General features: G+C 41.8%; 2 protein-coding genes across 2 annotated transcripts in view; one reads left to right on the plus strand and one right to left on the minus strand.

The window, feature by feature from the left end:
* CARPA (Carbonic anhydrase-related protein A) overlaps positions 1-23,036 on the minus strand; it is a 556,097-nt gene that overhangs the window by 64,421 nt on the left and 468,640 nt on the right. The window lies entirely within an intron of this gene.
* On the plus strand, positions 607-4,992 carry LOC145398318 (uncharacterized). The gene is made up of 5 exons (XM_080271207.1): positions 607-622; positions 1,834-1,974; positions 2,914-3,096; positions 4,162-4,262; positions 4,838-4,992. Exons 2-5 carry the CDS (start codon positions 1,854-1,856, stop codon positions 4,901-4,903), a joined length of 471 nt encoding a protein of 156 aa, XP_080127333.1. The 5' UTR covers positions 607-622; positions 1,834-1,853; the 3' UTR covers positions 4,904-4,992.

Below are 23,036 nucleotides of genomic sequence, written 5' to 3' on the forward strand. Positions count from 1 at the left end.
TATACATATCCTAACCATGTGTGTGTGTGTGTGTGTGTGTGTGTGTGTGTGTGTGTGTGTGTGTGTGTGTGTGTGTGTGTGTGTGTGTTTAAATTCAGTTCTAAAAGTTTTTTTTTTATTAACATACAACAGCCTGGGAACAACGTAAAAACTGTTAAACGCAGATCATCTGGCAAAGACGTACCCCCCCCCATCTCTCTCTCTCTCTCTCTCTCTCTCTCTCTCTCTCTCTCTCTCTCCTACAACTACCTACCTTCCCCTCCTCTCTATTACCCTCTTTTCTCCTTTCCTCCATCCCGCCTCTTCTCAATCTCCCTAATTATCTCCCTTCCTCTCTCAAGTTCCTTGCATGCTCTGCTCCCCCTGTCCCTCCCTCCCTCCTCTCTCTTTCTCACCGCACCCCCTTAACTTGCTCCCTCCCTTCTCCGTCCCCTCTTTCCTCCTCTCTCCTTCCTTCTTCCCTCCACCGTCCCCATTCTCCCCCACTACCTCACCCCTACTTCTGCACATTCCCCCTTCCATCTCCCCTTACATTCTCCTCGGTTTCATCTCCCTATAAAAGACGAAATCCACACCTCTCCACTTCACTCCACTCACCTTCTCTTCCACATCGAAGAATCAGGTAACCTCATTCGTAAAGTTAATTCTGATACAACCCGTTTTGTACGTGCCACCTCTTAAGATTTCTTCACCTCTGGACACCTCACGTGGTGAAAGACTAAAAATCTCTATTAACAATGGTTATCCTTTCACTAGTACTAAGTCTTTTTTTATTAAGTACGCGGTAAAAACATCTGATTTTATTTAGTTATGCGAAAAACTCTGCTACAGAATTGCCTAAATTCCGTGATTAACTTACAGAAAACAGACAGCTTTCACATCCATGAGAAAATAACACTATTACTGTGAACATTTGCGGCATAAAATCTCGGTGACAATTTGATAATCAATCACTCAAGATGTATAGCCATAATTTTATTACCTTATTCCCTCTTGGTAATATACAGAAAAATTCACCTGATGGGCTAAAACTCAGCAGATTTCTTTTCTTCTACAATTTTTTTTTTTTCATCGCTGAGTATCTTTTAACAGGAAAAAATATTTACCGAAGAATTTTAAAAAAATATCGGGAGTTGTTTGATCCTTGGTTCTCTTGGCATTGTTTTTCTCTAACTTGGCCTAAAATCGTCCTCTCTCCATCGTGAATGCTGATTTGCAATAAGAGGTTAACACTAGAATATGAAGATAGTCAAAGAAAGGATGTAACGACGAAGCTTTGTCATATCCTACCACTGAGGTGCGTGAAATAAGCTGCAAAAACACGTAAATCTGGGACACATTACGGTTAAAAGGAATATAAGCTGGTAACTCTACTAATTCTCCACTCCTCGCTCACCCTTCCATCATTTTCCATCTCCACTCCGACACTTACTCCCCACTCACCCCTCACGCTCCCTTCTCATACCTGCCTTACCACTTCCTCATTCACTGCCCACTCATCCCTCACTCTCCCACCCTTTACCTGCCTTACCGCTGCCATACTCATTCCCCACTCACGTCCCGTTCTCCCACCCTTTACATTCCTCTCCGACTTTCAGAGACATTCCTCACTCATCCCTCAATTTCCCTCCCTCTATATTCCTTCCCCAATCCCACACATACACTCCCCATTCATCGCTCACTCTCTCTCCATTTACCACTTCCCATCTCACTCCTAACACATCCTTCACTCTCCCTCTCCTTATTTACTTTCATTACTTTCCAACTCACTCTCGACGCTCCCTCCCTTCACCTACGGTCCCCACTCTCACACTCTCTCGCTATCCCCTACAGGCACCACCAACACCACCACCATGCGTATGGCCCTTCTCAGCCTCGTCTTCATGGGTCTTCTGGCCGGAGGAACTCTGGCAGGGAGTTTTCTGCCCTGCAGCGGGTCCAACGACTTACTTGGCTCTGTTCTTAATTTGCTTGGTATGTGGCTATGTTTTCGTTGCCGTCTGAATGTCACTCTCATTCGATGGTTCTCCTTTTAACATCCATAGTGATTCACACAGGCATTCGTACACTCGCTGGTATCAGATGGTATCAGATAAAACACACACATACACACACACACACACACAAACCTACATCCATTTAGCAGTATTTATTGTACTTATTGATTCACTTACACATATCATTCACACAGGCACTACAACTAACGCAGCTGAAAGAATTCACACGGGCACTAAACCTAATCAGTTGAAAGAACGTGTCTAGTATATACTCTCACTCCCTCAGTCTTAATTAGCTCCCACAAACACTCACACTCGCTTCACCCCATGCAGGTTCACTCATACTCCAAAGGATGCTCCATTTCACTCATTCATTTACTCAATACCCACTTATGGAGACTGCTGAAAGACAGTTTCGTAGACGTTCTAACTCAGGTTCAATCTCTTATTGTCACAAGCTTACTATAAAGAAGTTACTTTATTTGCAATATTTTAGTAGTAATGGATGGGTCGAATCTACCAAAACTTCCATTAGATACTACACTTAGATTTAAATTCCTATGCCCTAAAGTCTAAATCATTCAAACAAGCAAAGCAGCATATGATGGAAGAGCCTTTCTTCCTCTCTCTCTGCCTCCCCGTTCTTTTCCGTTTATCTCAGTCATTTCCGTTCTTCCTCTGCCTCCTCCGTAGCCTGCTCTTCTACTAACACCCTCCTTAACTCTCCACAGTTAAAGCAATAGGTGAAGGAGAGATTCACTACCTTCAACTGTCTACCAATTGCTTTTCCTTTATCTCCGTCCTTCCTGTTTCCTCCGTTGTCTCCCTCTTTCCTCCTCCCTCTTTCAGATGCCTTCCCTGCCTCCCTCTTTTTTCTCCCCACCTCTAATATCCATATTCTCCCAACCCTCTACAGTCGGACTACTATGTAAGGTGCCGCTTGTGTGCCAGCTCAACGTGTTAGACTGCCTCAAGGAACTTGACATACTCTGCGGAAACCTCACCCAAGAACTGCTGGACCTAATAATCTCAATTTTGACTGACTGCGTCACAGAGTTGAATCTGACAGTGAACTTGGAAGTTCTCGCTACCATTAACCGTAATGTCACTCTATTTTACGCTGATTTTTATACTGTCACTCGTTTTACACCAATTTTCACAATGCACTCTGTCTCGCGCTGATTCTCATGATGTCACTCATTTTAAGCTGATTTTCATACTGTCACTGTTTTATGCTGATTTTCACACATATCACTCTGTTTAACGCTGATTTTCATATTGTTTCTCTGTTTTACGCTAATTTTGATGTAGTCACTCTGTCTTACGCTGATTTTCATACTCTGTTATACCATACCTCTCATACCAGAGCACTATGTTGTGTGATTGTTTTAATCTGGCTCTCATACCCATGCTTTATGTTCTGTGACTACTCTAGCTCACATACCTTAGCTCTATGTTGTGTGATTCAGTTTTACACTGGCACTAATACCCTAACTAAATGCTTTGTGTTTCTGTTTTACTCTGGGTTCATACTCTAGCTTTATGGTATGTGATTCTGTTTTACTCCGACTTTCATATCCTAGACTTATGCAATTTTGTTTTACTCTTTCGCAAATACCATAGCTTTATTCTATGTGATTCTGTGTTACACTGGTTTATATTATTTTGGTGGCGGTACTATGACTTTATTCTATTCTCACTACATGTTACTCATTCCAGGTTGGTGGTGCCGGAAAGCAGGAGAAAGCAGCCTCAGTCACTCTCACTCTGTTCCCAGTTCTCTTATTTAATTATCTACCTAAACCTATCTTAAAATTACTTCACTCTCATCCTCTTCTTATTAACGGTTGTAGAATTCAGATATTGATAAGACAATATTGATGTCGATGACAAAGATACTACACTGATTCCTAAAGAATAAGAGTGAGAATGATTTCTTCTCTCTCAGTCACACCCTCCTCCAACATTCCCCCAAACTGCTCACCTGCCTTGCCCTGCCCTGCCTTCCTCTACATTACCCTGCCCTGCATTCCTCTTCATTACCCTGCCCTGCATTCCTCTTCATTACCATGCCCTGTCCTGCTGTGCCCTGCGTCCCTTCAAACATCAGGTAGGATCTCTAATCACCTGACCTAATCGACCATCTCCCTTTCCTCTACCACAGTCGGCACACCACCCGAGGTGATCTTGGATATCTTGCTAGAAATCTTCGGCCTTGACACCCTCGCGTCGGTCCTCGTGTGTGTGCTGACGAAGCTTGGCTTTGTGAGTATAACAGATAGATATAGAAAAACTGAGAGAGAGAGAGAGAGAGAGAGAGAGAGAGAGAGAGAGAGAGAGAGAGAGAGAGAGAGTTATTATCTGATACTTTTTATTTTATAGTAAAAATATATGTATTAAGATACGAAACTTACTTTCATGATCATTATCACTCTTGTGGAAATTTTACTTTAAGAGTTACATCGTGGTTGTTCTAGACTGAAAAAAATAAAATCAATAATCTCTATAACTCATATCTAACGTGAAAATAAAATGTACAACGCCTGTAACCCCCCCCCTCTCTCTCTCTCTCTCACCTGGAAAAAAATATCCATAACCCCAATAACTTAACCCTCTCGAACATGAAAAAATAATCAATAAAGAACTAAAACTTCTCTCTAATGTAAAAAAATAAATAATCCAAAACAACTGTAAACTCTTTCTCTCTCTCTCTCTCTCTCTCTCTCTCTCTCTCTCTCTCTCTCCTCAAAAAGATCTATAAGCCTTATAACTTATCTGTCTATCCTAAAAAAAAAGATCAATAACCCCTATAACTATCTCTCTCTCTCTCTCCCCCTCAGCTCCTAGATTTCGTCGCATGCTTGCTCAGTGGAGTTCTTGGAGGTGTTGGAGGTATTCTTGGATAACATGGAACCCGCTGAACCGACCTGAACCCACGTTAACCCGAACCAGGACCAATCTCTATTTTGTGTGCATATGCGTGTGTATGTGTGTGCGCGCGCGCACGTGTGTATGTGAATAAATCCAAAGCAGCATCATACATTCTTTTTATTACCTGACTAATACACATACCATATATATTTTTTACCCAGTTCTGAATAATGGTAATTTAAGTAATAAAAAGTATCACATAAATTTATTTCCACCTGAACTCTGAGGAACGGTAATGTATAAATATATATAATTCCCTTTTCAACATAACCCTTAATGGTAGTTCTTCAAGGGAACACTGCTCTGTCCTGGTGACATGGTCCTTAATCTTCAGCAGCGATAGAGCAAATGATTTTGGAGTAGTCAGCGCTGATTCAAAGTAAGAGGTGTCAAGAATATAGGAATGTTTACAATCTAGGCGCCTTTGGAAACGAAACCTTGGGATGAGCAGTCGGCATCAAGAGTCCGGTCGTCTCTCCTGTTTTTCTCTGCATGGACTTTGAAAGTCAGTGTGGTGAGTCCGCAGCAACTGACAATGACGACACTACCCGGCCACATCTAATATCATCAGTGTCGGCTGCTGCGGGTTTACCACACTGAGGCGAACGAAGTCGTTGTACAGCAAACGTAGCAGTGTTCGGAGAGACATGGAAAAATACTGATAGATGTCCCGTGGAAGAAGAAAAAGAAAAAAAGAAAAAAAAAGAACCCTTCTTTAAAATGCATCAGACGAAAGTAGCAGATACAAGCAATCGAAAAACGTAATTTTTCATACATCGAAAACACAACCAAAGACTACAAACCCAAAAGTTCTTCTTTACATGAAAGAAAAAAAAAAAAAAACAGCAATGCAAAATTGAAGGTCCATTTATTCTGAGAAGTGACTGGGGTCACAAAGGAAAATACAGGCTGGAGAAGGCAAGTCCGGAGCTGACCTGGTGCGTACATGAATGATTGACAGTATCGGTTAACTCTTGCATTAGACAGATGGACAGAGAATGGGTGAGAGTGTGCTTCCAGAAATGTTCTAAGTGCATGCCAAAATGGACGAGGGGTGCAAGTAGACGTTTCAGAAAATCAATAAAACAGCGATGGTGCAGAGATAAAGATACAACACTGTAGAGAAGAGGGACAGGTTGAAGGAATTCAGTGAGAGATGGGATGTTAATAGACGATAAGCCTTTGATTCCACTCTGTTTACAAGAACTGTATGTGGGGAACGACTTCAGTCACAAAAATGCTAGATGTACTCCACACACAAACAAAGTCGACAGCTGTGTAGTGTAACGATAACACGAAGTCGGCTTAGTGCACTTAATCTCTTCGAAGGATATATGGCACGGCTCGTAGTGTGTGTGTGTGTGATGAGTATACAAGTGTGCTTTAATACCAGTCTGGAAGGATCTGCTCCTGTATACTTATACAAATGTTCTTCCTTCAAGAGGCATGCCGCATGCAAACGATAAACGCCAGCAGAAGTTATTGCTCTAGTGAGATTAATAAATACTTATACTAATTAGGCAGCCAAAACTTACACATTCGGTCAATTATGGAAAAACTAATGGTGTCAGATGATTTAAAGTGCTGCGAATTATGAGGCGGTAAACTGTATACGCTCTCTCTCTCTCTCTCTCTCTCTCTCTCTCTCTCTCTCTCTCTCTCTCTCTCTCTCTCTCTCTCTCTCTCTCTCTCTCTCTCTCTCTCTCTCTCTCTCGTCAGAAGAATTTAGTTAATGACCAGTGTATAGCAATATGACACTAAAATTCAATAAAGACAATGTTACAGCAGTTGCGAGTAAGTGATCGAGTACAAGAAGGCTAATTTTCGTAATCTGAAAGCAATTGTAAAGAAAAGTGACTGGAATTCCACTGTTAAAACATTGGCTAATAATGAAGGATGGAAAAGAAACTGGACACAAAATTAATAACAACAGAAAAACGAAGATGTCCGCAAGTATTACATGAGCAGGATTGAATAGAAACCAAATTTCTTCCCTGAAAGATGTTTCTGGAGGAAAAAATAAAAGTGATCTAAATAAAATATTTTTATTTTAAACTGTACAGGAGTAACACTGTGACTGAAGAGCCACTTCAGGATATGGAAATAGTGTACAGAGAAAATCCCAGCAATACAATTATAAAAATAAAAAATCTTAGGAACGAATATGGATAGAGAAGGAGACGTAGACAATCGCACCAATGATCTTATTAAAGATACAAGTGGCTTTGGAGATGAAGACTTTTTACAGCATACTTAAAATGAAAATCAAGAAGAAATATGATTTAGTTCTGCTACAGATGCAGACCACCGAAGTGAAATAACTGGACTGTCTCGTGGCTACGACACAGTTGGCCATATTAAAGTTTTTAACAAAGTAACGAAGAAATGTTTCAAACATGAAAAGAGAGTTTCCTGGATAGCGGGGAAAAAAAGGAGGAAATATAAACAGGTCATGTCCCCGGCAGAGCAGACAACAGACAGACAACCAGGGCAACGGAGAGGCAGGCCCGAGATGAGTGAGAGGAAGAGTCAGACAAGGAGCAAAACAGAGATATGAAATGTGGATATTTGTTGGTATTCGATGGACCAGACTAACAGCTAATACTGTAAGACGGGATGGAAAATCATGAGAAGTCTTCGCCCTGAAGTGGAATGACTCAGGCTGCTGTTATGAATGTACAGGATAGTGTGTGTGTGTGTGTGTGTGTGTGTGTGTGTGTGTGTGTGTGTGTGTGTGTGTGTGTGTGTGTGCGCGCGCGCGCGCTGGCGGGCGAATGCTTTAATGGTGTCTAATGTGTATATAAGCGTGTCTAAATGGGCGGACACACTTGCTCCAAACATGTGACTGACAAGAGGAAACGAGGGCACAAGGGTCCGTCCAACGTTAAGACTCAGATACTGCTCCGGCTCTAACCCGGTGGGTCGCTTCGTCTTGTCGGTCACATGTGTCCAACAAGTATGGCCGCACCTAACATCAGCTTGCAGGCTTCTGCTCCGTGTACTTAAACATGTGTTCTTCCTCCCACACGCATACCGTAGGCAAATGATTCACGCCACGCCACGTGGAGTAGACTGTAGCACCAGTCGAGCAGGGCAGTACTCCCGAGGTGGATGGAAAGCTGATGACAGGGAGTGCTGGGAGCTCCCGTTTCATCAGCCCTCAGGACTAGTTCCCTGACCATCCCCCTTTGCTGAACTTTTTCAGTGTCTCAGTTACACAGAGAGGAGGCCAGCATGCTCTTTCAGTACAAATTTCTCTATCTATCTTCACCAAACTACATGCACAGTACACACTACACTTCCTATTCAAAATTTACCAAAATGGCGTCCAATTCACCCAGCCTCGGAGTCCCCAGGGGACCATAAATGCCCCCGCCATCTGCCCCTCTCCCGGTGACGACTCGAGGTGCCTGGAACCACTGTCTGACTCTCTTCTTCTTCATTTCTGCAACATTCGCGGCCTTTCATCTAATTTTCGCTCTGTAGACCACCACCTCTCCTCCTCTAAACCTCACCTTCTTTTTCTAACGGAGACTCAGCTGTCTGAGGCAACTGACAGCAAACCCTTTTCTGTATCCTCCTACTTTCTCTATACTCATTTCAAAGCCAAAGAGTGGCTGTTGTGTATACATACGCAACGACTTATCTTGCTCTCGTGTTCCTGAACTTGATTCTTTTGAATTCTCCACTCTCTGGCTTCGGCTTTCCTGTCATTCTCTGACTAAATATATCTGTGCTGTTTACTTATCCCCTAATTCTACTGACTATCAAAAATTCTTCGACTATCTTACTTCTACGATGGAACACATTCTGTCCATTTCTCCTTTCTCTGAAATCTCCATTCTTGGAGATTTCAATGTTCACCACCACCTTTGGCTCTCCTCTCCTTTCACGGATCCACCTGGTGAACAAGCCTACATCTTTTCTATCCTTAATGACCTAGAGCAGCTTGTACAGCACCCTACCCGTATCCCTGACCACCTTGGAGAGAGCTCCAACATACTTGACCTCTTCCTCACAACTAATCCTTCTGCTTACTCTGTTAATCTTTTCTCTCCGTTGGGCTCCTCCGATCACAACCTTATTACCTTAACCTGTCCTATCGCTCCAGTACGGACCTGCGGACCCTCCAGGGAAACGTCGTCTGTGGCATTTTGGAGCTGCGGACTGGGAGGCCCCTCAGGCAGTACTTCTTTGATCTTCCCTGGAATGATTATTGCTTCCATGGCCGTGGGCCATCTGAGTGTGCCTTGCGCATTACGGAGGTTATTCTCTCGGGCATGGAAGCATACATTCCTTTCTCATATCCTTTGACTAACGCAAGAAAGCCTTGGTTTAATCACGCTTGTTCTAATGCTGTCCGCAACAAAGAGAAGGCCTACAAAAGGTACCGGAGCCAACCCACCCCTGAATCACATAATCTTTACGTTTCTGCCCGGAATCGTGCTAAGTCTGTTCTTCGCCTCTACTAAAAATAATTTCATCCATACTAAATGCTCTCAACTCTCCAACTCGAATTCTTCCCGCTCCTTCTGGCACCTTGCCAAAATCTTTCTAACAACTTTACCTCATCATCCTTCCCTCCTCTTTTCTACTCTGATGGTTCTGTAGCTATTTCTTCTACTGATAAAGCAGATCTCTTCGCACAGACTTTCTCCTCCAATTCCACCTTAGACGATTCCGGTGCTGTTCCTCCATCACTTCCCCCCTCTGACTTCCTCATGGCTGACATTAAAATTTCTTCAGTTGATGTATTTTCTGCCATTACTGGCCTCAGTACTAACAAGGCATATGGGCCTGATGGGGTCCCTCCTGTTGTTCTCAAAAACTGTGCTTCTGTGCTTACACCCTGCCTAGGCAAACTATTTCGCCTTTGTCTGTCAACTTGTACCTTTCCTTCTTGCTGGAAGTTTGCTCTCATTCAGCCAGTCCCAAAGAAGGGTGACCACTCCCAACCCTCCAACTATCGTCCAATTGCTTTAACGTCCTGTATTTCAAAAGTTTTCGAGTCAATTCTTAATAAAAAATTTTAAGGCATCTTTCCTATCACAACCTTCTTTCCGATCGTCAGTATGGGTTCCGTCAGGGACGCTCCACTGGCGATCTTCTCACCTACCTTTCAGACTCCTGGTCATCCTCCTTTCGGGACTTTAGCGAAAGCTTTTGCCATTGCACTTGACATCTCAAAGGCTTTCGATCGAGTCTGGCATAAATCTTTAATTTCCAAACTGTCCTCCTACGGTTTCTATCCTTCTATCTGTACCTTCATCGCTAGCTTCCTTTCTGGTCGTTCTATAGCTGCTGTCGTAGACGGCCATCGTTCTTCTCCTAGATCTATCAACAGTGGTGTTCCTCAGGGCTCTGTCCTATCACCAACTCTCTTCCTTTTATTCATCAATGATCTTCTAAGCTGTACATCTAACCCTATCCACTCATACGCTGATGACTCCACCCTTCACCTTTCCATTCGGTTCCCGCAACGCCCATCTCAACAGTTACTTCAAGAAACAAGGGATGAGGCTATGGCACACCTAATGTCTGACTTGGCTCATATCTCTGACTGGGGTAAAATAATATGGTTGTCTTTAATGCTTCTAAGACTCAGTTCTTACACCTATCAACCCGACAAAATCTTCCACAGGTATACCCACTAATGTTTAATAATATTCAGATTAATCCTGCATCATCCTTGAACATGCTGGGGGTTTCATTTACTTGGGACTTATCTTGGAAAGATCATATTACATCTCTTGTAAAATCTTGCTTCCAAGAGATTGGGTGTGCTAAGCCAACTCGCTCTTTCTTTACCCCTGCACAATTGTTGACTCTATACAGGGGTTTTATCCGCCCCTGTGTGGAGTACAACTCTCATGTGTGGGGAGGCTCCCCACATACAGCTCTTCTCAATAGGGTGGAGTCAAAGGCTTTTCGTCTCATTAACTCTCCTCCTCTTACTGACTCCCTTCAACCTCTGTCTCTTCGCCGCACTGTTGCATCTTTATCTCTTTTCTAACGCTACTTTAATGGTCACTGCTCCTCTGAACTGTCTGCTTGCATTCCTCCACCTCTACGACGGGCGCGTAGCACCCGTCTGGCAGCAAACTCTCATCCCTTTTCTGTCCAACTCTCTAATGCAAGAGTTAACCGTTACTCCCAGTCTTTCATTCATGCAACAGGTCAGCTCTGGAACTGTCTCCCTCTGTCTGTATTTCCTCCTGCCTATGATCTCCAGTCTTTCAAACGCAGTGTGTCCAGGCATCTCAAAATGATCGGATCTTGAATTTGGCTCTCTATTGTATTTTGTTTTTCTCTTGGAGGGAACTGTTACTGCGGGCTCATGGCCTTTGGTTCCTTCTTCCTCGCATAAAAAAAAAAAAGATGCTTATTAACTTCATTACCTTAAGAAATACGTTCCTAAATTCACCAGCCTTATCTTACCACTTAGCCATTTACAGGAGTAATTGGTAGTGTCAGATGTGCTAATGATTCGGGAATTATTACTAAGACGAGTATATCTGAGAAGTAATGAGGTTTATATGAAAAAATAAGTGATAAGAGAGAATTCAGGTGCGTGGAACGAGGAGGAAATGAAAGGTAGAAGTTGGTGGAGGTGCAACTGATCGGTCGACCCTGGCTATAAGAAGCAATAAAACTGATTAGAAAGTCTTTAGACAGAGCATACCTTTGCCAACGCCATTGCAATTAAAAGGGATCTAGATCCGTGGATAGAGGATCCGGATCCACCCAAAAATTAAATCAATTCTTTCTTCACCCATGGCCCACCTTTCCACAAACCTTCACTGAAATTCACAGAGAACTTTTGGAGACATTGTGCGGGATACACCGGATCCGGATTCGCCCAAAAATTTAATAATTTTTTCATTACCAGATAATAAATCTTTAACTACTTCGGAAATAGTATGTACCGTACAGTGTATTCAGAATAAATTCATCCTAACTACAGATGCCATTCACAAGACGGAAGAATGAGACGGTATTATAGGTGTGTGTGTGTGTGTGTGTGTGTGTGTGTGTGTGTGTGTGTGTGAGAGAGACAGAGAGAGAGAGAGAGAGAGAGAGAGGCGGGGAAAGGCGTCTTCAGGTGCTCACAACGTAAGCTCATTGGTGTCGCAACACCTGTGTGGAACTTACCTGTCTCCGCCTCCTTACCCCTTCGCATACCTTTGAACCTCCCCCTAATCTCTCCCACTTTTTCCCACTCTCTCCCCCTCTCTCTCCTCTCTCCTTTTCCTTCACTCTTCCTCTCCTTTCTCCCGTCCACTCACTTCTCTCCACTTTCCTTTCCTCATTCCTTCTTCCTCACCCTTCCCTCTCTCCTACTCTTTCCAAAGTCTCTTGCCTCCTCCTGTTATCTTGGTTCTTTTCTGCTTATTCTCACTCTCAATCACAAACCCACAAATAAATCTTGCATTTCACTTTCTCGCCCACAGATGGCCACCTTCATCAACTGCAGGAAGACTGAACCCTCCTGAACACATGGAATCCACTGAACCGACCTGAACCTACTTGAACCAGAATCAATACCTTTGTGTGTGTGTGTGTGTGTGTGTGTGTGTGTGTGTGTGTGTGTGGCCAGGAACACTATATCACCACAATATATCACAATCACCATATCACACCATACCTAATATAGCAGTGTATAGGACTCCACACATCCATATTTATATCACGTACAACCATTACTTCTGAAGGCTATTTACCAGTCAGGAGGTACAAGAAAGAAATAATAAGCACATCATCATACTGAATGGGTTTACACCACACACAACCACAATGCGCAACATCACACCCTTCTTCTCTCTCCTTACTCTCCTCTTCTTATCTCCTCTCTACCTACCAATCACCTTCTTCCCGTCTTCCATCTATCTGTCACCCCTCAGTTCTAACTCACCGTTCTCCTGTCCCCTTACCTCCTTCCTCACTCATCTACACGTTCTATCCATTATTCCTCATCTTTCTTTATCTTATTCCTCTATCTACTTCCCTTCATTCCCTTCATTCATTTTCCTTCTTCCCTCATCTCCCCCTTCTCCCCTCTCCACCTTCATCCCACATTTATTGTCTCCTCCTCTTCTCCTTTTCACCATCCCTCTCCTCATTCTCCATTCTATTCCTCTCACCTTTCACGCTCCCACAGCACACCACACAATATCACTAGTACTATTGCGTATTTCTGGACTAGTATGTACTTTCAATTTATAACTCTATGTATTTTCGTGAATAAAATCATGTATGCATCTTGTGCAGTTTTTGTGACCTCATTATTACAAAGACCTTGTAGTTTTATAAATAGTTTTAAATAATGGTAAAAACTAAGATTTCATACAGAAATATAAAGACAGACAAAAAACTATAGCAATCAAAAAAATACTAAAAAATTAACGTATTCAGATATTTTATGTAATCATTAGAGGTACTTCTCTAAAGGAACACAAGCTTGCTGTGGCGAGGAACCTTGTGCATCTCAGTCACCAGCGGAGCTATACTAGTCTGGTGCAGCCATACTAGACAGGTTCCTTGTTAGGCATAACGAGAAAAATCTTACCTCGCAGTAAGTGGCTGACTTGGCCCCGTCAGCAACCAGCTCACACCTAAACAAATACAACTAGTTCTATCAAATCATGGCCCACAGTTCCTAACAGCAATGGAGAAATTGGCCATAACGGGATCAAACCTACTCTGGAACAAGGGGTGCAAAGAATGTCTATGTTTCTCAATAGAGTCGCCTGTGGAAACTAATTCATGGGACTTGAAACGTCCTCATTCTTGCTTGTGAAGCCAAGCTGGTTCTCCTTATCAGGGATGCGAGTGATGTAAACAAAGATATCACAGGTCTCAGTGAGGTCACAACACCTGGTGAGGCATTTGTAGAACTGCATGATATTTATGTCCTGCGATACAAAAGCAAACATGAAAAGAGGCAACATGCCTTATGATTTTTGGTCAATAATAAATGCTTATAAAGAAAAAGACTTCAGTATAAAGTATATGAAACAAGAGCAGACCTTATAACAGAATTTAAAAAAGAAGGAAAACTATCATCCAAGTATGTTTCAACACATGCTTATAAGTTCAAAGAAAGAAAAGAAATTTTATTAAGTTGTAAAGGAAACCCTGAAATTAATAAGACCTGGCATACGTTTGTGATGGGAGACATAAAACTTAAGGAAAATACGAAAAATAAAGATTGGGCTGCTGAAGGTCATGGGTTCTCAGAATTCTTAAGAGGCTCTGATGGTGAAATTTAAGGTGATTAATGCCTTCCTTCAATAAAAGAGGTGTAGAAAGTGAATGTGGAATGGACCATATGGTGAAACAAAGAATGACACAGAGTTTACCTACACAGACACAACACATGACATTATGGAGAAGAATATAACTGTAGTGAAAGGGGCATAAGTAACATGTAAACAAGAAAGAGGGGTTACGTGGTACCGGATCTCACAAGAGGCGAGAGCTTAATCCAATGAGTACAGTCAGATCTTGCAGCTGTGAGAGAGAATTAGTTTGTTACCTCAGAGTAAATATTCGCAGCTGATAGATGAAGTATACCAAGACAAAGAGCAAATAAATGAGCAGTTTATAAAAACAGGTACCGAACACATGTATCAGTAGGAGAAAGGAAACTTCTAAACAGCAACAGCAAACTTTCTGATAGTACAATGGAATCTCTAAAGAAACGTAAGAACGTTATAAAACGAACAAGAGCTAAGAAAACAGCAATTGTAAAAAAAAAATAATAATAAAAGAAAAATGAAGATGTCCGGAAGTACAACATGAGGAGGGTTGAAATTCAAGGAATTGTGAAAGTCGAAAGGAAAGAGGTGGATGCTTGGCATGCGATGAAACCAAATATCTCCTCTGAGAGATGCTATTGTAAGAAAAAAAATATATATCTAAAGTGATCTGAATAGAATATTATTCTTGCAAACTTCACAGGGGTAACATTATGACTGAGGAGACAGTCCGGGATATGGAAATAGTGGACATAATAATTCGAAGCAATAGAACTGAAGTAAACAGACTCTTAGAAGGAATGAATATAGATAAAGCATAAGGTGAAGACGATCGCCCCAAGGATCTTATTAAGGATCCAGGTGACTGCGCTGAACAAAAGACAAAGACTCCTCTCGAGATGTTTAAAGTAAACATTAAGAGAATATATGAATTAGTTCAGCTATAGATGCACACCGGCCACGTGAACAAACCGGACTGTTTGGTAGCTACGCGACAGTTGATCATATTATAGTTAATAACCAGGCAACTAAGATAACTCTTAGACATGAAAAGAAAGATTCGTGGATAAGGGAAAAAGGTAGATAATATGGACAGGTCAAGTCCCTGGTATAGCAGACAACAGACGGACAACCAGGACAACGGAAATGCAAGCCCGACATGTATGACAGGAAGAGCCAGACAAAAAGAAAAATAGAGATATGAAATGTGGAAATTTGCTGATATTCCATGGACCAGGCTAATAGCTAATATTGTAGGCCGGGATGGAAAAAGATGACAGAGGTCTTTGCCCTGCAGTGGACTGATTCAGGCTGCTGTTTTGTGTGTGTGTGTGTGTGTGTGTGTGTGTGTGTGTGTGTGTGTGTGTGTGTGTGTGTGTGTGTGTGTGTGTGTGCGCGCGCGCGAGCGAATGCTTTAATAGTGTCTAATGTGTATCTAAGCGTGTCTAAATGGGCGGCCACACTTGCTCCAAATATGTGATCGACAAGAGGAAACGAGGCTCAGGGGTCCGTCCAACGTTATGACTCAGATACTGCAGCGGCTCTAACCCGGTGGGTCGCTTCGTCTTGTCGGTCACATGTTTCCAACAAGTGTGGCCGCACCTAACACCAGCTTCCAGGCTTCTGCTCCGTGTACTTAAACATGTGTTCTTCCTCCCACACGCGTACCGTAGGCAAATGATTCACGCCACGCCAGCAGATGCTTATTAATTTCATTACCTTAAGAAATACGTTCCTAAATTCACCAGCCTTATCTTACCATTTAGCCATTTACTGGAGTAATAGGCAGAGTAAGACGTGCTAATGTGTCGTGAATTATTACTAAGACGAGTATATCTGGCAAGTAATGAGGTTTATATGAAAAAATAAGTGATGAGGGAGAATTCAGGTGCGTGGAACGAGGAGGAAATGAAAGGTAGAAGTTGGTGGAGGTGCAAATGATCGGTCGACCCTTGCTATAAGAAGCAATAAAATTGATTAAAAAGTCTTTAGAGAGATCATACTTCTGCCAACGCCATTGCCATTAAAGGGATCTAGATCCGTGGATAGAGGATCCGGATCCACCCAGAAATTTAATCAATTCTTTCTTCACCCATGGCCCACCTTTCCACAAACCTTCACTGAAATTCTGAGACAATTTTTGGAGACATTGTGCGGGATACACCGGATCCGGTTCCGCCCCTAAAACTTAATAATTCTTACATGGTCCATGGCCCACCTTTCTAGAAAATTTCATCACAATATATTCATAACTTTTTAAGCAATCCCAAATCTGGATCCGTGGATACGGGATCCTGATCCGATCCGACCCTAAATTTAAACAAGTCTTTCTTGGTCCATGGCGAACCATTCCACAAAATCTGTGAAATTCATAAAATAAATTTTGGATATTGTGCGGGATACCCTGGATCCACATTCGGATCCGGACCAAAATTTAATCAATTCTTCCTCGATCCATGACCCACCCTTCCACAAAATTTCATCAAAACCGGTTCATAACTTTTTCAGTAATCCCAGACCCGGAACCGTGGATATAGGACCCGGATCCAGATCCACCGCCAAGTTCAACAATTCTTTCTTTTTCCAAGGGGCACCATTCCGTAAAATTTCATTGAAATTCACAGACAACTTCCGAAGATTCTGTGCGGGATACTCCGGATCCGGATCCGGATCCGGCAAAAAATTTAATAATATCTTCCTTGGCTTATGACTCCACCCTTACACAGAATTACATCAAAATCATTTAATAACTTTTTGAGTAATCCTGTCATCAGAAAAAAACCATTGAAGAAAGGGGAAAACATAACACTCCTTTTCCTGACGTAATAATATTGATAATATTAAAAATAATAATAATAATAATATATAATAATAATAATATAAATAATACTAATACTAATATAATAATAATAATAATATTCATCATGATCAAGTGTATCATCATCATAACAAATACTACTACTACTACAACTACTACCAATTATTACTAGTATTATTATTATCATTATTATTATACATTATTATCATTATTATTATCATTATTATTATTATTATTATCATCTGAATCATCATCCATCTAACATCGAATCCTATGTTGCCCGATGAGAAGCTGTAGAAACCAGGGGCTCGGCAAGTTGCTCCCTGACACTTGAAATGAGTGACCAAGCCTGACTCATCCTGAGTGGCATAACGTAAATAATAAGCCCCAACCACTCCTTGGATATAAACCTGCTACAGAGCTATATCCGGTTGGAAACCCATAATTGCCCACTAAACAATCCGACCCCATAATTCAAGTTACTATGGTTACCACCCAGCGGAATAAATGGTTTCCTGGTGAAGAAAGCTACAGGGAAGCCATTTGCCTTATCTCTCAGTTTTGACTCACCCATAGGCAGAAGAAAAGAGGAGAAAGAATGAAAGGTAAGAAAAACAAAAGCGGGAGTGTAAAGTCACCCGACAGCAGAAGGAAGCGGAAAAGAATGAAAGTAAGAAAGACAAGAAGAGGGAGTGTAAAGTCACCCACCTGTAGGCAGAAGGAAGAGCAATGAATGAGGGAAAGAAAAACAGAAGACGAAGAGGAAGGAAAAGAGCAAAGAGGCAGACACCCAATAATAATAATATGCATCTCAGTAATGCTAGTAATAATTTGTCATCCACCAACGCCATAACAAGAAGAAAGTACTGAGAGAGCACATACCTCCGCCAATGCCACTGCCATTACAAAGGATCCGGATCCGTATCCCAGGATACAGGATGCTGTTGGATCTGATGCGCCCACAAATCTAATCAATTCATTCTTGCTCCATGGCCCACCTTCCCACAAAATGACATTTAAATTCACAGAGAAATTTATTCAGATATTATGCAGGATACTCCGGAACAGGATCAGCCCAAAAATTACATCATTTCTTCATGACCCAACCATCAACACAATTATATCAAAATCCGTTCATAACTTTTTGAAGTAAAGAAGCTAACAGACCGACAAACAAACAAACAGACAAACAAGCCAACATCTCTGAAAACATAACCACTTTGGCGGTGGTAATTATAATAACGAGGACAACACTAGCGAGTGTCACAAAATCTTCTAAAGCACTCAGGTGTGGTGCTCCTCAGGGTTCTCTTCGCTTCACCAAGTATCTCCTGTTCAGCGAAGTATCAGAACACCATCGCCAACCTTCCCACTCTTAACATTTTTGAAACTGTAAGGCAATGACACAGCGCACCATACACTCCGACAATGCCATTGCAACTAAAAGGGATCCCGGATCCGGATTCGTCTCAAAAATTTAACCAATTCTTTCCCTGGTCTGATGTCCCAACATTCCACAAAATTACACTGAAATTCATTAACAACTTTTGGAAATATTGTGCGGGATACTCCGCATCCAGATGGGACCGAAAATTTAATTAATTCTTCCACGGATTCATTAACCCCTTCCACAAAATTTCGTTAAAATCCCTATTCATTGCCTTTCAGAGTAAATCCTATAAACAGAAAGACAAACATACATAAAGACAAATAAACAAAACTAACGTGGGGTAAAACGTAACCTCCCTAAGAGCGTAGGTAACAATGAACCTATGAACATAGTCTCCAGTAACTTCTCACAGTTATACATGGCCAGTAATTTAATCAGTATATGAATGAAGAAAAAACTTTATGCCACATAATTATGAAGTAAACAATTCTTTCAGAAATATTGATTAAAAAAAAAAACACGATCAGCAACAATCAAAGCGAAACCACAAATGACGTGTGTATTGAAACAACCTGTCACCTGTGTACTAGAAAACCTGTCATCCGTTTAATTATAGTATTTTGATTAAGGTTACATCCTACCTTATTACATACTGAAAACTCACACTCCTATCACACTTACAGGCGTATAACAAATGGTGAAAATATTATGGTGAAAGAAATGATGATTGGATTAGGTCTGAGAAAGTATTTTATTACATTTTCCTAATAACAGGCTTTATTTCTCTACTTCTGCTGAGAAATCTATCAGTAAAGAAGTTAATAAATGCAAGACCTAATCCATGTCTCCCTTAAGGTATGTAAATTGGTCCTGAGGACACTTAAAACAAAACAACGAAAAAAAAAAAATCATTATACTATTATATTCTCCCATATACATTTCCTAACCATGTGTGTGTGTGTGTGTGTGTGTGTGTATTGTGTGTGTGTGTGTGTGTGTGTGTGTGTGTGTGTGTGTGTGTGTGTGTGTGTGTGTGTATATATGTATATGTGTGTGTGTGTGTTTAAATTCAGTTCTAAAAGTTTTTTTTTTATTGACATACAACAGTCTGGGAACAACGTGCAAAAACTGTTAAACGCAGAATCATCCTGGCAAAGACGTTACCCCCCCATCTCTCTCTCTCTCTCTCTCTCTACTCATACAACTACCCTACCTTCCTCTCACTCTCTATTACCCTCTTTTCTCCCTTTCCTCCATCCCTTACTCTTTTCAATCTCCCTAATTATCTCCCTTCCTCTCTCAAAGTTCACTTGCATGCTCTGCTCCCCCTGTCCCTCCCTCCCTCCTCTCTCTTTCTCACCGCACCCCCTTAACTCGCTCCCTCCCTTCTCCGTCCCCTCTTTCCTCCTCTCTCCCTTCCTTCTTCCCTCCACCGTCCCCATTCTCCCCCACTACCTCACCCCCTACTTCCTGCACATTCCCCCTTCCATCTCCCCTTACATTCTCCTCAGTTTCATCTCCCTATAAAAGACGAAATCCGACACCCTCTCCACTTCACTCCCACTCCTTCTACTTCCGCATCGAATAATCCAAGGGTAACCTCATTCGTAAAAGTTAATTCTGATACAACCCCACACGTTTTGTTACGTGCCACCTCTTAAGATTTCTTCACCTCTGGACACCTCACGTGGCGTTGAAAGACTAAAAATCTCTATTAACACTAGTTATCCTTTCACTAGTACTAAGTCTTTTTTTATTGTGTACGCTGTAAAAACATCTGATTTTATTTAGTTATGCGAAAAACTCTGCTACAGAATTGCCTAAATTCCGTGATTAACTTACAGAAAACAGACAGCTTTCACATCCATGAGAAAGAAAATAATACTATGATTGTGAACATTTGCGGCATAAAATCTCGGTGACAATTTGATAATCAATCACTCAAGATGTATAGCCATAATTTTATTACCTTATTCCCTCTTAGTAATATACAGAAGAATTCACCTGATGTTCTAAAACTCAACGAATTTCTTTTCTTCTACAATTTTTTTTTTTTTCATCGCTGAGTATCTTTTAACAGGAGAAAAGATATTTACCGAAGAATTTAAAAAAAATATCGGGAGTTGTTTGATCCTTGGTTCTCTTGGCATTGTTTTTCTCTAACTTGGCCTAAAATCGTCCTCTCTCCATCGTGAATGTACTGATTTGCAATAAGAGGTTAACACTAGAATATGAAGATAGTCAAAGAAAAGGATGTAACGACGAAGCTTTGTCATATCCTACCACTGGGGTGCGTGAAATAAGCTACCAAAAACACGTAAATCTAGGACACATTACGGTTAAAAGGAATATAAGTTGGTAACTCTACTAATTCTCCACTCCTCGCTCACCCTTCCATCCCACTTTCCATCTCCACTCCGACACTTACTCCCCACTCACCCCTCACGCTCCCCTTCTCCTTACCTGCCTTACCACTTCCTCATTCACTGCCCATTCATCCCTCACTCTCCCACCCTTTACCTGCCTTACCGCTGCCATACTGATTCCCCACTCACGTCCCACGTTCTCACACCCGCGCACATTTCCTCTCCGACTTTCAGAGACATTCCTCACTCATCCCTCAATTTCCCTCCCTCTCCTGTTCCTTCCCCAATCCCACACATACACTCCCCATTCATCGCTCACTCTCTCTCCATTTTACCACTTCTCCCCATCTCACTCCTAACACATCCTTCACTCTCCCTCTCCTTATTAACTTTCATTATTTTCCAACTCACTCTCGACGCTCCCTCCCTTCACCTACACGGTCCCCACTCTCTTACTCACTCCTCTTTCTCCTACACCAGGCACCACCAACACCACCACCATGCATATGGCCCTTCTCAGCCTCGTCTTCATAGGTCTTCTGGCCGGAGGAACTCACAAGCAGGGAGTTTTCTGCCCTGCAGCGGGTCCAACGACTTACTTGGCTCTGATAACGAATTTGCTTTGGTATGTGGCTACCTTGTTTGGTTGCCATCTGAATGTCACTCTCATTCGATGGTTCTCCTTTTAACATCCATAGTGATTCACACAGGCATTCGTACACTCGATGGTATCAGATGGTATCAGATATAACACACACACACACACACACACACACACACACACACACAAACCTACATCCATTTAGCAGTATTTATTGTACTTATTGATTCACTTACACATATCATTCGTACAGGCACTACAACTAACGCAGCTGAAAGAATTCACACGGGCACTAAACCTAATCAGTTGAAAGAACGTGTCTACTATATACTCTCACTCCCTCAGTCTTAGTGGCTCCCACAAACACTCACACTCACTTCACCCCATGCAGGTTCACTCATACTCCAAAGGATGCTCCATTTCACTCATTCAATTTACTCAATACCCACTTATGGAGACTGCTGAAAGACAGTTTCGCAGACGTTCTAACTCAGGTTCCAATCTCCTATTGTCACAAGCTTACTGCAAACAAGTTACTTTATTTGCAATATTTTAGTAGTAATGGATGGGTCAGATCTGCCAAAACTTCCATTAGATACTACACTTGAATTTATATTCCTATGCCCTAAAAGTCTAAATCATTCAAACAAGCAAAAAGCTGCATATGAGCGTTGCCTTTCTTCCTCTCTCTCTGCCTCCCCGTTCTTTTCCGTTTATCTCAGTCATTTCCGTTCTTCCTCTGCCTCCTCTTAAAACCTGCTCTTCTACTAACACCCTCCTTATCTTTCCACAGTTCACTTAATGGGTGAAGGAGAGATTCACTACCTTCAACTGTCCACCAATTGCTCTTCCTTTATCTCCATCCTTCCTGTTTCCTCCGTTGTCTCCCTCTTTCCTCCTCCCTCTTTCAGATCCCTTCCCTGCCTCCCTCTTTTTTCTCCCCACCTCTAATATCCATATTCTTAAACCTCTACAGTCGGACTACTATGTAACCTGCCGCTTGTGTGCCAGCTCAACGTGTTAGACTGCCTCAAGGAACTTGACATACTCTGCGGAAACCTTCACCCAAGAACTGCTGGAAACCTAATAATCTCAATTTTGACTGACTGCGTGCAGAGTTGAGCTCCGACAGTGAACTTGGACGTTCTCGCTACCATTAACCGTAATGTCACTCTATTTTACGCTGATTTTTATACTGTCACTCGTTTAACACCAATTTTCACAATGCACTCTGTCTCGCGCTGATTCTCATGATGTCACTCTGACTTTTAAGCTGATTTTCATACTGTCACTGTTTAATAGCTGATTTTCACACTGTCACTCTGTTTAACGCTGATTTTCATATTGTTTCTCTGTTTTACATCATTTTGATGTAGTCACTCTGTGTTGCACTTCAATTTTCATACTCTGTTATACCATACCCTCTCATGCCAGAGCACTATGTTATGTGATTGTTTTTAATCAATCTCATACCCATGCTTTTATGTTATGTGACTACTCTAGCTCACATACCTTAGCTCTATGTTGTGTGATTCAGTTTTACACTGGCACTAATACCCTAACGAAATACTTTGTGTTTCTGTTTTACTCTGGGTTCATACTCTAGCTTTGTAGTGTATGATTCTGTTTTACTCAAACTCTCATATCCCACAGACTTATGCAATTTTGTTTTACTC

This window comes from Coenobita brevimanus, chromosome 45, assembly GCF_032717465.1.
Source record: "Coenobita brevimanus isolate Jiangsu-jjx chromosome 45, ASM3271746v2, whole genome shotgun sequence".
Lineage (NCBI taxonomy): Eukaryota > Metazoa > Arthropoda > Malacostraca > Decapoda > Coenobitidae > Coenobita > Coenobita brevimanus.